Below are 14,160 nucleotides of genomic sequence, written 5' to 3'. Positions count from 1 at the left end.
GGATAAATGAATGAAATCCAAATGCAGCATATCCTCGCGATATCAATATAATATATTGTTTTAAGGACAAAATAACCATATATTCTACAAATAAAAGAAGGGTTATGTAAAATATCTCAAGTAATCGTGCCATGCTCAAATAAAAAATTGTACGACACTAGACGATCCCGCATGTTGTGCAACGCAGACAGCACATGTATGTGTTCGGAAGTTCTCTGTGCCGGTGGAGTAATACAGTATTTTGATCAACATGACGACCGAAGCGCCTGTAGAGTCTGTCAGAGAAATCGGCAAAGTGTTGCAGGACAAAACAAAACCGCTTAAAGATCGTTTTCGGGCTTTATTTACATTGAAAAACCTTGGTGGAAGTGAAGCGATAGATTTCATCGCCTCTTGCTTTGATGACGGATCAGCACTGTTGAAGCACGAGCTGGCGTACTGTCTTGGTCAGATGCAGGACCGTTATGCCGTCCCCAGTCTCATCTCTGTGTTAGAGGACAAAGCACAGGAGGCCATGGTTCGTCATGAAGCAGGTGCGGTACTGTTGAAGTGTGTGTGTGACTGTGTGTGCGTGTGTGTGTGTGACTGTCTATGTGTGTGTGACATATGTCTTGTCTTGTCTTTCCGTTATTGCCCACAATCAGCAGTAGTGATTACTTCGGCACTTGATGGGATGTTGCGCAAGTCCAAGAAAGCAGCGTCTCCAGCATCCAAAAGTCCATTAAAATTCACAGGTTGGGGGAGTATGGGGGGGAGGGGACATGAGTCACAGTGGCTACTGGTTTAGTGCGAGGCGCGCGACACAAAGGTGTCGACAGTGCGGGCCTCGACGACAGCTGCTGGTAGAGAGTTCCAGTCCTTCACTGTGCTGGGTAGAAAAGCGGCACTCCGATACTGAGTGCGGCAGGTGATGAGGCCGAACTGCTGGCAGTGGCCTCTTCGCTGGCGTGGTGGTAGGGGGGCCAGCTTCGACTTGATGCCCGGACAGTGTACGATGCTGTTCGTGATCTTGTAGAGCATCGATAGGCGGGCAAGCTTCCTGCGCTCCTCCAGAGAAGGCCACTCAAGGGAGTCCAGCATCCGGCTGACACTTGACGTGTTGTGATAGCGGTTGCAGACGAATCGGGCAGCTCGTCTCTGGACGGCCTCAAGCTTGTCGATGTTCTTTTGGGTGTGCGGGTCCCATACCGACGAGGCGTACTCCAGGATAGGCCTGACAAAGGCCTTGTACGCCTGTTCTTTCACGGATCTTGATGAGATCTTCAGATTGCGCCGCAGGAACCCCAGGGTCTTGTTTCATGTTTGCCTTGCTGACGATGTTGTTGATATGGTCGTCCCAGCACAGGTCACCCTGAATGGTCACACCCATTATGTGTGTCACTGTGTGTGTGTGACTGAGAGGGAGAGAGATCACTGTGTGTGTGTGACTGAGAGGGAGAGAGATCGAGGGAGAGAGAGAGAGTAAATCAATTTTTAATGGCTGTGGTTTGCTCTGAACCTGTGCGATGTGAGGTGAAAATGTTTGTGTGACTGACAGAAACACACACACGCATGCACACACACACATACACATGTATACATACACACACACACACACACACACACACACAATCACATGTATACACACACACACACACAGTGACACACACACACACACACACACAAAAGGTTATACTTAGGATAGATACTAAGATAGAGAGTGATAGAGTCTGCAACACAACTGTTTGAGGCTAACCAGCAGTAATTAATATGACTTAGTCAGAAAAGGAACAGTTACCAGACTTTGCCCTGTAGCACTTGCAGGAAATAGTACATGCATTGACAGAGAAAAAGTCTCAGACTGTTAATTTAAGACACTGAGACAAATTAAAAATGTCACCAATGTGGAGCAAGATATTGGGCGAAAGTCTTCAGAAATTATATATAATATATCATTATGATTCATGTCAGTGTCCATTAAAATGTATTGATACATGTATGCAAGGTGTAACTTTGAAATCCAGTTTGATGAGTGCTATAAAAGTATAATATGCATTGTTTTTCATAATCACAGGTGAAGCTCTTGGTGCCATTGGTTCTCCAGAAGTGCTGGACCTTCTCAAGAGATATTCACAGGATCCAGTTATCGAGGTATGTACATTGCCTTATTTGTAGAAGGGGTCTAAGGCGACCAAAAGTGGTTGCATTCCCTGTAGATAGCGAACTTATAATGAACAGATAATGACCTTAGTGAGGACTATGGGTGATGTGAACTGTGACTGCGGCAGGACAATGAGTGCTGTGAACTGTGGTACGTATGGGGGGGGGGGGGGGGGGGGGGGGGTATGATGTAATGTAATTTGTGATAATGTATGGGGGTTAAGATGTAATGTATATATATGCATGATGATGTATTCTGTGTCGATTGTGAATGTATGGTGGGGTGGGGTGGGGTGGGGTGGGGTGGTACGATGTAATTTAATGAACGATGATGTACTTGGTGTTTGATAGTGTATGATTGTTTGTTAGTTGTAGATATAGTACGATGTCTGATGTTGTAATGTTTGTGCGTGTGTTATAATGCAATATGTTATGATGTAATGTATGATGATGTATTCGGTGCATGATAGTGGAGGTATGCTTGTTAGTTGTAGATCTAGTACGATGTTTGAGGTTGTAATGTTTGTGCGGGTGTTATAATGCAATATGTAGCCGTATGAGGGTTCCAGTGTGTGAGTTGTACATGGCCGGGTGCTAGAGTGCTGCATGAATGAGTAAGTGCACGTGGAGCTGTATGACTGGGTGAATTGTGGGTTGCGTACGTCCGAGGGGCACATGTAGCCTGTGTGTCTGAAGTAGTGGGTATGTTGCGTAAGGGTGTGCTGATATTGAACTTCAGTTGTGTTTTGTAAATGTCTATGTATCAGTGTATCATGTCTTGCCACACACATGCCAAATTTCCTTGTATTGATGAGGACAATAAAACTTCTTGTATCTTGTATCTTATATCAAAATTGCCTCACCAGCATCTTTGCAAGCAAGTTTCATCGATAATTTTGAGGTAAGTTCATTATCTGTACCATAAGTGTTTGTCTGTCTGCTTAAAAGACCAGTGTATCGACGTACTGTAAATGTATCGTTTTGTTTGATAAATTAAATGTTCCAATAACCTACCATTCTTGTTTTTTAATAATAAACATTTAATTTGAAGGGTCAATACATGTAAAACTTCCGGGGTCAGGAGGCAAAATCAGGGTCGATCGGGGAATCGGAAACGTTGAATCTTTTCTTCTTGGCCTAATCCTAAAAGGCACTGATCTGTTGCAGGTGGCGGAGACATGTCAGCTGGCAGTGGAGCACATTGAATGGCAGGAGAAGCAGCGCGTTCAGGAGGAACAGGGACTTCTGCCCAATCCTTACAGCTCTGTGGACCCTGCCCCTCCAGCAACGAACGTTGATGTCGACACACTGAGGAACGGTCTGCTGGACGAATCTCTTCCCTTGTTTCAGCGCTACCGGGCTATGTTTACGCTGAGGAATCTGGGAACAAAAGAAGCTGTGCTGGCTTTGGCTGAAGGTGGGTTTCTGTGACTTACAGTGATGTCTTTTACTTGGAACAATGACCAGTATAGATCATATGCAGGATCAAGAGAGCTTAAAGTGCCGCCAAGGCAATCGACGTTTTTCGGAAATAACTCAGTTGTGTTTGTATGGGTTTGGAATAAGTGGATACCGTTGCTTTTCCTCTGACAAATAGTCACACATGCTCCTGTCTATATGTTTCCAACACACCCCTTGCTAGTGATTGGCCCCTCCAATGTTTGTCCAAGTAAAAAGTTAGAGTATTCACTCTTTCACATTCCCACACAAACCCTACAGAGTTATTTTCAGGATTCATTTATTATTCCTATTTCTGTTGCGTCATTTTCTTTCTTAGTGAATTTTTATTACGCGGGAGAAGGACCTGCATCAGCAATTGAATCATGAGTAAAATTACTTTTATACATTATTTGGCGCTCTGTAAACTTATGACAGATAACAATAACAAACACTTTATTGTCCATCAAAATGAATACACCAAAAATAAACTTTTCTTCAACACATCTATCAGTATGATATCATAATCATCAGATATTCAGTCTGCTCAAGCGCTTGTCAACGTGAAACGCAGTTTATCCTTTGTAGTAATAGAATTTAATAGAGAAGACAAGGGTTTTTTAGGATGACGATCTTACATTTTTGAGTCACTTGAGAAAAAGTGACTCTATGTAATCGGTCAGTGTTAGTCTGTCCGGCCGGCCGGCCGTCCGGCCGGCCGTCCGGCCGGCCGTCCGTAGACACCACCTTAACGTTGGACTTTTCTCGGAAACTATCAAAGCGATCGGGCTCATATTTTGTTTAGTCGTGACCTCCAATGACCTCTACACTTTAACGATGGTTTCGTTGACCTTTGACCTTTTTCAAGGTCACAGGTCAGCGTCAAAGGAAAAATTAGACATTTTATATCTTTGACAAAGTTCATCGGATGTGATTGAAACTTTGTAGGATTATTCTTTACATCAAAGTATTTACATCTGTAGCCTTTAACGAACGTTATCAGAAAAACAAGGGAGATAACTAGCCTTTTCTGTTCGGCAACACACAACTTAACGTTGGGCTTTTCTCGGAAACTATAAAAGTGACCGGGCTCAAATTTTATGTGAACGTGACTCATTGTGTTGTGAATAGCAATTTCTTCCTGTCCATCTGATGCCTCATATAATATTCAGAACTGCGAAAGTGACTCGATCGAGCGTTTGCTCTTCTTGTTATTATTATTTGATTATTAGTTAAATTTTCATAATTGTAACGTTTTGTTTTGTCAGTGTCAATAATAAAAGGTTCCAATAACCTACCATTCTTGTTTATTTAGGATGACCATCACCAACTCTTCAAAATATTGTGTTGCAGGACTGAAGTGCAAGAGTGCATTGTTCCGCCATGAGATCGCCTACGTGCTTGGCCAGATTCAAAGTGACGCCTGTGTCGCTCAACTCTCCACAAACCTCATGGACGTTGAAGAAAGCCCCATGGTACGGCACGAGTGTGCGGAGGCTCTGGGCTCCATTGCTACAGAGGAGGCCACGTCGGTGCTTCAGGGCTACCTCAAAGACTCAGAAAGGGTGGTGCGCGAAAGTTGCATCGTTGCACTGGATATGAGCGAGTACGAGAAGAGCGAGCAGTTCCAGTATGCGGATACGTTGCAGAAAGTGACAGCTAGCGAACCTGCAGCTGTAACTGGATGATTAATGCTGAATTGAGTTTTGAAGGGACTAGACTGTTGATAGTCATGAAAAGCGTCACTTGAACTTGTGCGGAATTGTTCTGCCTGCAGTTCTTCTCTCTACTAAGTCAGACAACCTATCTTTGTTTTTAGGTGTGTGTGTTGATTTTGTTTAAGATAACAGAATAATCAATGATTTGTTTTGAAGTGGAATACAGTGGAACCTCCCTTTTGAGATCTAAAATATGAGAAAATCGGGTCTTAAAAAGGAGTCAAGAAGTCTTAAAACGGGGGTAAATTGGGGGGTCTTAAAAGGGAGGTTCCACTGTATAGGTATCTACAAGGATTAAAAATGTTCTCTTCAACAGTCAGAAATGTCCATTGTTGTATTCCTGTTTACCATTTCTTTCCCCGCTGTTCACATTTTGCTATATATGCCAGCAATCGTTTGTTTGTACAAGAATCGAACTCTTAATGAATGTGGGAAGTTGCTAAAGTCATTGAACCATACGTTATGTCTCTTGGTTTCAGCTTAGATTTTATTCACTTCTCTTCCCTCTTACAGAGCTGCCAACTGTTACGCTTTCAGCGTTGCATGCTATGTTTTTAGACCAAATGCTACGCTGTTACACCAAGCTTAAAATTGCTACACTCGAACCATGAATCTCAAGCGTGCAACAGTTCCCTGGTTGATGTGAGTCCTTGTACTCAGTTCTGCTTCTCATCCCGTGTAGCGGTCAGCATATGGGTCATAAAACATTTTATCCTACATACGTGAGAGAGACACCCGTGAGATAATAATCGTTCACATCACACGTGTGTATATCATGTAAATTGTAAATGAGGTCATGTCAAGCAAGTCTGGCAGGGACCGGTTTTTTCCATTGCTTATGATGCCAAAGTCACCGAGACAAACGTCATTATAGAAACAAAAATTGCGCTTGCTAATTACCCTCGATGAATCTTTAGAACTAACACGTCACGCCACACTTTCAGAGTGACGTTTCTTTGCTTTGACGTAATAGATTGCACGAGGCTTTAGAAGAGATCGAGGTTCCAAAACAAGCGTCTTCAATTTAGTTGCCTCGACTGCAGGACATTTTCAGTAAAATACACGTAAGTACAGTATGTAGGATAAACAGAATACTACATGGCTTGCTGTTTCGTACCAGATTTACACTCGTTGCTTTTTCAAATAGTGAACAGCTCGCTTTCGCTCGCAGTTCAATATTTAAAAAAATAACTCGTGTAAATCTGGTACGACACAGCAAGCCATGTAGTATTCTCTATGTCTACACTGAAAAGGGGCACTGCAGACACGCTCTAAGTTAATAATCCTGCTTTCTAGATAAACGTTTACTAGATCTATGTATATTCTTGCGCAAGATGCGTAAATATGGATATATCTATGGATATTTTAAACAATGCTACTACACTTACAGTTACACACCATTTGCAACGCTGAAAATTCCAAAAATATCTAAATTGCTACACTTGAGGCTTCACAAGGGTTGGCAGGTCTGCTCTTAGTAACTGTGATAAGTTTACTTTAATCTTATTATTTTCTAGAAAAGACAACACAAAATGTACATGCTGCACATAACTACCCTGTATGTAAAACATGTTTTTGATTACCTTTGAATGTTATTTTAACTGACTGAGTAAAAGTGTTATTGAATAATTGCAGAATATAAAAAAAAAGGAAAAACAGAGACAGTGACAATAAATTAATGGGAAAAACGATGAAGTTCCACAAAATGTATGAATCATTGTTGTCAATGAACTATGAAGAAAAGACATGGTATTTGCTTTCCATATTCAGAAAGTGTGAGACAGAGAGAGAGAGTGTGTTTGTGCATTAGCAGCATTCATTGCATGCACATTTTAGTCATAACCATGAAAGGGATGATATGTTCACTGTAAATGTATTACATATATATATGCGTTACCCGAGTTGGTTTTGTCGGTGTTATTTAAAAAAACACCTTTTTGACTCATTCCAAAATGCAAACATTAATTTTCTGAGCATTATGGAAACTTATAAAGTTGTTGCAATTAAAATAATAATAATAATAAATGAGCATTTATATAGTGCAACATCATAACTTTACAATTATGCTCTTTGCGCTTGACACATTTAAAATTAAATCAAAACACAGTTATACAAGCATTTACATCTACATTCATAGTCAACAACGCTTAATTAAAAGCATACACCATCAAACATACATTACAAAAAATTCTTCCACTAACTAAGTAATAAAAACATGAATAAAATAGGTAGTGAAAACAAGGAAATACCAGCTGAATACCCTTAATCAAACAGAACATGTTATCAACAATACTGAAAACAGCCCTAGATGTTTATATACATTATCACATTATCACTAAAACAACAAATACACTACATGTAGCCTACTGATGGACTGAGAAAAACAAAATCAGGGGTTGTATTTCTTGAAGAGGTGTGTTTTAAGTGCTCGTTTGAATGCTTGGGGTGACTGAGAGTGGCGGATGTGAAAGGGGAGAGAATTCCATTGTGTGGGTGCTCAGAAAGTAAAAGTGCGTTGTCCGTATGTTTTGGTTTTGGTGTGTGGAATGGTACGGATGCGACAGTCAGAAGAGGCACGGAGAACTTTGTCTTGCTGGAGAATAGACGGTGAGGAGTTCAGAGAAGTAAGCAGGAGACGAGCCAGAAAAGAAGTTAAAGCAGAGGGTGGACAGTTTGTAGTCAATGCGGGCTTGAATAGGTAACCAGTGCAGTGTACGAAGAAGTGGTGTTGCGTGATCTCGTTTTCGTGCTTTGAGAATGAGGCGTGCTGCTGAGTTTTGGACTTTTTGTAGTTTATGCAGGAGGTACAGAGGACAACCAGAGAGAAGAGAGTTGCAGTAGTCAAGTTTAGAAAGAACAAAGGCACAGACAAGAGTGTTAGTTGTTTGAGAGGAGAGTGTGTGGCGAATGGTGCTGATCTTACAAAGCTCAAAATAAGCTGCTCTACAGACTAAAAATATATGTTTGTTAAGGGTCATGTCAGATGAGAGGGTGAATCCAAGGTTTCTAGCTGATGGTGAGAAAAGAATAACTTGGTAGTATATGTATATCTTGTATTTGTGAATGTTTACAAAAATTACTTCAGGAGCCAACAGTTTTGTAACTGCCACATGTTTTAAGTGAAACTGGTACGATGCTGGTGAGAATTGGAAAAAAACAACAGAGTTCTGATCTCCAAATCCATGGGGATTGCTTTTTGCTACAGTGGTACCTGCGATGAAAGGACACCCTTGGGACCAACCAAAAGTGTCCCTACATTGCAGGTGGCCTGTCATGACAGGTATACTTTGGTAGAGATAATATAAAAAGGGACAAGAGAAGGTGTCCTTTTAAGGGAGGTGTCCTCTCATGGGAGGGTCCACACATCGCAGGTACTGCTGTACATTTTTCAAGTCAACCATCATCCATATCGTAAAGCACAAATTGTCAAAAAATAACATCACATCATCATATTTAAGGACTAAGAGTAGTAGTCTCTCTCGCTTTCTCAATCTCTTCCTCTCTGTGTGTGTCTAATGTGATGTCACTCTCTCTCTTTCCCTCTGTTCGAAGGTAAAGGTGTGTGTGTGCCTGCTTTTATGTTCTCTCCAACTCTTTTGTGTGTGTCAGGCCTGGGAATGAGTAAAAGTGGTTTGGGAGTACCGACGGGAAAATTTTGCATTTTTAAGCGCACACGGAGGCTCTTTTCTTACATAATTAGAAAAGGACTTCGTCGTATTTACGACAAAAGGTGTATCATTCCCAGGCCTGGTGTGTGTCTGTGATCTCTCTCTCATTCTCTTTTTCTCCACTCTCTCCCTCCCTCTTGCTGTCTCTCTCTCGCACACGCTCTCTTCAGTACAGGTGAAGGGGGGCATGCGTGCATGTTTCCGTGTGGGGGTGGGGTGTGTGTGGTGGAGATGGCTGATTTGTCCGTTGCTGGGGGTATGCAGTGCCTTATCTTGTCGACATCTGTGCCATGGAAGTGCACTATTTACTTAATTCAGTCAGCACCATGGTTTAGGAACCATTCAAATCTTCGAACAAAGCACATCCTTTCATCTAATGATCTTTCCAAGTTAGGTTGAAACCCCAAGAACGTTCCCTTCTTTTTATTTTAAGATACATGTGTACGTGATGTAAATGTTGAGAACACCACAACAGACCTGGCTGTGCTGTTACATGGAATAAGAGCATCCTTCCATTTAGACATGTACCAAAACTCACAACCTGGTAGAGAAATTCAGAAAATAACTCTGTCGAGTTTGTATGGGTAATGAAAGTCTGAATACCCTTGCTATTACTGGGACAAACAATTCCATTTAGACATGTACCAAAACTCACAACCTGGTAGAGAAATTCAGAAAATAACTGTCGAGTTTGTATGGGTTATGAAAGTCTGAATACCCCTGCTCACAAGGTAATCACAAGTGAGGGGTGTGTCGGCAACATGTGGACAAAGAGCATGTGTGGATTTATTTGTCCCACTAAAAGCAAGGGTATTCACTCTTTCACAATCACAACCCATACAAACCCGACAGTTATTTCCGAACATTGTCTATTCCCACTTGGCACAGAACATAGCCGGGCTGTAGATTTTTTGTATGTGTCAAGGTGGAAGAATGTTCTTATTCCACGCAAAGGGTTGTACAGATCTGCGTTGGAGTACATAATTGTGAACATGAAAAAGAGAGTACATGTATAATTAATAACCCTGTCAATGAATTTTGTGTCTGGCATCTTACTGGCCTGGTATTGGCTTTTCCATACACAGGGTTTCCACATTCACACACTCAAATTTACATTTTTTCACACTCAGTCACACAAGCGCAAGCTTACACGCACTCGAACAAGACACCACGGCACAAAAACACAAGTACATTTCAAACATTTCGCTATTGAATCAAATCATCAATCATAATCATCAAACCATATTTACAAAGTAACAAAATACCTTCTCCTCCGAAAGAAGAACACAGTCCGACACTACACAAACATACTTCCATCAGAATCTATGGACCTGCTGTTCATAACACAAGCCAGAATCACATCACAAAAGTACTGGAACTTATATAGTCTGAATGAAGCAAACTTTCTGTCCTCTGACAAAAGTTCAAATGTTCTTCTGTCTTCACTGAATCGGTAACCAATCGATCTCTAACCCGACAGCTCCTCCACCAGGCTAACCTGGATTAGTTCATTCGAACACAGGGGCGATAGCTTACTACCCCACACATAGTACTCGCGACAAACTCTTTAAAACAAAGCATCATTCTACCTATTTTATAGGTCTTATGGGCTGTCCCGCCATACCATTTGACAGATGCCTAAAAATAAACCTGATGCAAAGATGTACACAGCCTGGTACCGTACTCAACCAATAATCCATTACCCTATTAAAGAAATGTTCCCTTGACAAACCCCATGGCATTGGCAACATGCAGAATGGAGTACACGAATAAAAATGTATACAACAGCAGAGATGAAATCAACTTTCAGTTAATTCTGTTTCTGTGCTTGGTGTAGCTGGGTTCATTTCTTCTCTTGGGAAGTTCCAACGGATCTGTTTCTGCCGGATCATCATAAATTGTAGAAATTAAAACATCACCTTCTGCCCTTCGCTTTTTCTGCTTTGGCCTTCCATACCTTACAGGCACAAGTTTCTCACCACGGTAACCCAACCCTTGCTTGTCTCGTGGTCTTTTGCCCTCATTGTCCAAAGCATCTGCAATTCCCTCCGCAGAAGACCCCAGCCCAGACCCTTCCGTCCATCCTTGCTTTTCCATTATCTTTCGTCCAAAGCCTTTTGTGTGGCGCTCGAACTTCCCAATGCCAGCTGTAAATCTGTCTGTCTGGTCAATGCCCCTGCGCCTTCGCTGCTCTGTTCTGATGGTGAGAAAGTCACGAATGTCTTTGTCTCCGGCACCATCTTCATAGTAGGCGCTCATGTCTACGTTAAGATCGTCGGTTGTCTGCTCATCGAAGTCGCCTTCCTGTTCCTGCCAGTACTGCGCGTCGGTGTAGAACACAAGACCGCTGCCGCCTTTCTCCCACACCACCTCCATCTCCTCTTCAAACAAGCGGTCTTTGGTTCGACCCTGGTTTGTCACATCGTCATACATCCCTTCGTGGCGCTCCCATTCCTCGCAAGTGTCGTTGTCCTCTCCAGAATCCGAAGCAGCTTTTTCAAACTCGATCATTTTCTCTTCAATCTTTTTTGCCATGAGTCTCCTGGTTTCCCGTTTGGCAAGCTTTTTGAGACGCCGTTTTTCTTTGTAGTCTGGTTCACTTTCTTTGTTCTGGTCTGAACTTTGAGGTGCAGATGTTTGACTAATGTGTTGAGAGTTTACCTCGGTGGAATGATTTGACACTGTTGCTTCATTGTCACTCACATCTAACGCGCTGGTTTCTCTCGCCCTTTCATCGCCATCTCCATCATCACTTTCAATTGTTTCAATGAAGTTGGTCTGATAATCAAACGGAACATTTCCATACTTTCCCTTATTTTTAGATTTAGGGAAGTCCAGTTGTAGCTTTTTGATGATGGAGGGGGGAAGCTTACACTCGTTAATTAGCTTCAAAAAGTGCATGGTGGGAGTGCCTACGTTCCCGTGTGGCATCACTGTCGGCGGACGCATTTCTGGAAGTTTGATCAGATCTTCTTCTTTGAATTCCTCCCTGTCAGGAGGAAGCTGGCGTTTCTCTCCTCTTGTTTGGTACTTTGTGGCTGATGCTCCGGTTCTGGTGACAGTGTTCTTGTCTGTGGTGCTGTCTCTGCATTCTGAGGGATTGGAAAGGTATGTCCTCAGCCTGAAAAAATAACAAAGACAGAACTTTAAAATTGACACAAGGGGAAGGGGTGGGTGGGTGTGTGGTTGGGGGCCGGTACATGTATTTCAAGAGCTACTCGTGAGTGCCAGTTCTCAAGCCTGGGGGCTCCTAAACCAAGCCATTCCTTAACTGACTCGTTGGTTCCTGAGCCACTCCAAAAACATATTACTATTAGCAATAGCACTGTCATACATATAACTGCAGAAAGAACCTAAGCCCACAAAATTACAGAATTTATCAAATATTTGTTCGAAAGAAGTCTAGTCACAATGTGTCAATGAACTTGAACATGAGGGTTCTTACATCTTAATACCTCCCAGAACCACCCCTCCTAAAACTATCCCCTCTGTTTGCCGACTGATTTTCTGGGCACGGATGCCTTTAACACTGTAACTAACCTCCGAATGGAGTCACCCTCCTTTTTTAAATGAGCTACCTACCAACAAAGGGTCAAATACGACTTTGATCTTTTTACCAGTGAGTGTCAAAGTTTGTAATTACACAGTACACACATGCAGCCCTCATTTGTCACGTAACCATCATGAGCCAGGTGTGGTAGTCAGCAGTCAGTGGTGCGTGCAAATCTAGTGGCCTTATACGGCTGTCCCCATCTTACCTTTTGCTTTCACAATTGATGGACCCCCCTCGGAGTAGGGTGGGGTAAGGAGAAAGGGGGTGGGGGTTTGAACAACAGCTTTACAATGAAAGAATGGATGCTGCTCTAGCTGCTTCCAGACCCTCTAGCATTCTGTTTGTCTTGTTTGGCATGTGTCTGTGATTGTGTGCTCGCCAACTGAGTAGAGAGTTAATGAATTATCCTGAATGACTTGAGTTTGTGAGGTGTTGTCTGTTAAAGCGCTTAAATCATTGAGAGGTGGTGTTACCATGGTAACTATGGTGCTAAAAGATATAACTCATAATCATAGATAGAATCAACAAAGGTGAAAGCCATATTCAATCAATAATCAAAGTCAAGGAGTCTATCCGCAACAGGTGGAAAAGCGGAGAAAGCTGTGACAGAAAACATTTAAAAAGAAGTTGTGATTAAACTGTACCATCATATTCCCAAGAAAGACCTTTCCTTTTGACGACCAATTTTGTTTCACATACATGTTGCAAAGTCGTTACTGAGAGGTTTTACTTTATAAATTATACAGTATATTACTATTAGTGTAATTATAAGGAAGACAACTCCTAAGTATTCTTGAAATAGATCTTAAAAAGTATGTATTGTACTTGTAGTACAATTTGTACTGAGATCAAATTATTACATCAAGACTAATGTCTGACCGAAATCTATGCGCACAACAAAACAAACTCGTAAAATATTAATTTACACATCCACAGAGCAACTCATCCTTGGAATATTTACCTTGAAATAAGGCACTTGCTTGGTAATGAACCCCCCTTGCTGTCCCTCCAGTTTCGCTGGTGGTACGTCCTCAACAGCTGAATGAACTTTACCTCGGTTACTCTGAGGATACAGCAGAATGTCTCCGAGTCACTGTCATGGTTTGATTTGCTACTGGACGCCTCCGGAAGCTTCTCCGAAGACGATGAGATGGATGTTTTCACGGACTGCTTCTCGGGACGATGTCTGAAGTGAAAGCAGTCAAATCCTTCTGTCTCCACAAGCTGTGAGAAGAAACGTCTCAAATCTGCGGATCGGTAAACTGACGGGATGTTGTTCACAACAGCATAAACCCTCTCTGAATTGTTTCTGACTTCTGTTTCCATCCTTATTCAAGCTCAAGCAAACTGCTGCTACTTGAGTGTCGTGTTCGTCCCTCGATCTTTTCCTGACGTTCTAAAGGAAGTACCTTTGTCCGCCATGTTGGTTTAACTCCAGGGGAAGTGACTCTGACGTGGGTTTTTTTTCATACGCAGAGTGAGAATCCGGCAGAGTTGGAATATTGCGAAACTTCACGAAACCTCACTTGCTTTCCAAACTAGCTGCCTCGTTCTAGAACTGGCAGCCCTTTGAAGAGATGGGCAACATTTTAGTACCGTAGGCTCAGCAAAGCAATGGGTTTTGTGTGTGTGTGTGTGTGTGTGT

At 42.2% G+C, this 14,160-nt stretch overlaps 2 protein-coding genes across 3 annotated transcripts; one reads left to right on the top strand and one right to left on the bottom strand.

Moving 5' to 3' along the window:
* The first annotated feature begins 182 nt into the window (after positions 1 to 182).
* On the top strand, positions 183 to 7,039 carry LOC138967318 (deoxyhypusine hydroxylase-like). Of its 2 annotated transcripts, XR_011455913.1 has the most exons (5): positions 183 to 533; positions 2,054 to 2,130; positions 3,307 to 3,556; positions 4,930 to 6,367; positions 6,515 to 7,039. XR_011455913.1 is itself a non-coding variant. In XM_070339850.1 (4 exons), exons 1-4 carry the CDS (start codon positions 251 to 253, stop codon positions 5,262 to 5,264), a joined length of 945 nt encoding a protein of 314 aa, XP_070195951.1. In that variant the 5' UTR covers positions 183 to 250; the 3' UTR covers positions 5,265 to 7,039. The 2 variants fall into 2 exon arrangements, 1 of the variants encoding a protein (XP_070195951.1); XM_070339850.1 differs by having other exon boundaries at positions 4,930 to 7,039.
* A 3,111-nt stretch (positions 7,040 to 10,150) lies between these two features.
* Positions 10,151 to 13,948, bottom strand: LOC138967317 (G patch domain-containing protein 3-like). Its single transcript, XM_070339849.1, has 2 exons — positions 13,477 to 13,948; positions 10,151 to 12,083 (listed from the first exon to the last, which is right to left on the bottom strand). The coding sequence occupies exons 1-2, from the start codon at positions 13,839 to 13,841 to the stop codon at positions 10,769 to 10,771; spliced, it is 1,680 nt and encodes a 559-aa protein (XP_070195950.1). The 5' UTR covers positions 13,842 to 13,948; the 3' UTR covers positions 10,151 to 10,768.
* Between the last annotated feature and the right edge of the window lie 212 nt (positions 13,949 to 14,160).

The sequence above is a fragment of the Littorina saxatilis genome, linkage group LG5 (genome assembly GCF_037325665.1).
Source record: "Littorina saxatilis isolate snail1 linkage group LG5, US_GU_Lsax_2.0, whole genome shotgun sequence".
Classification (NCBI taxonomy): Eukaryota; Metazoa; Mollusca; class Gastropoda; order Littorinimorpha; family Littorinidae; genus Littorina; species Littorina saxatilis.
Note: the sequence above shows the minus strand (reverse complement) of the source record. Positions and strands in the feature narration are given on the sequence as shown.

Excerpts from the sequence above, each read along its gene's own strand:
- LOC138967317 (XM_070339849.1), bottom strand. The coding sequence starts at position 13,841 with ATGGAAACAGAAGTCAGAAACAATTCAGAGAGGGTTTATGCTGTTGTG. Across the intron at positions 12,084-13,476 it reads AGCAAGTGCCTTATTTCAAG|GCTGAGGACATACCTTTCCA; the intron begins GTAAATATTCCA and ends TTATTTTTTCAG.
- LOC138967318 (XM_070339850.1), top strand. The coding sequence starts at position 251 with ATGACGACCGAAGCGCCTGTAGAGTCTGTCAGAGAAATCGGCAAAGTG. Across the intron at positions 534-2,053 it reads CATGGTTCGTCATGAAGCAG|GTGAAGCTCTTGGTGCCATT; the intron begins GTGCGGTACTGT and ends TCATAATCACAG. Across the intron at positions 2,131-3,306 it reads CACAGGATCCAGTTATCGAG|GTGGCGGAGACATGTCAGCT; the intron begins GTATGTACATTG and ends GATCTGTTGCAG.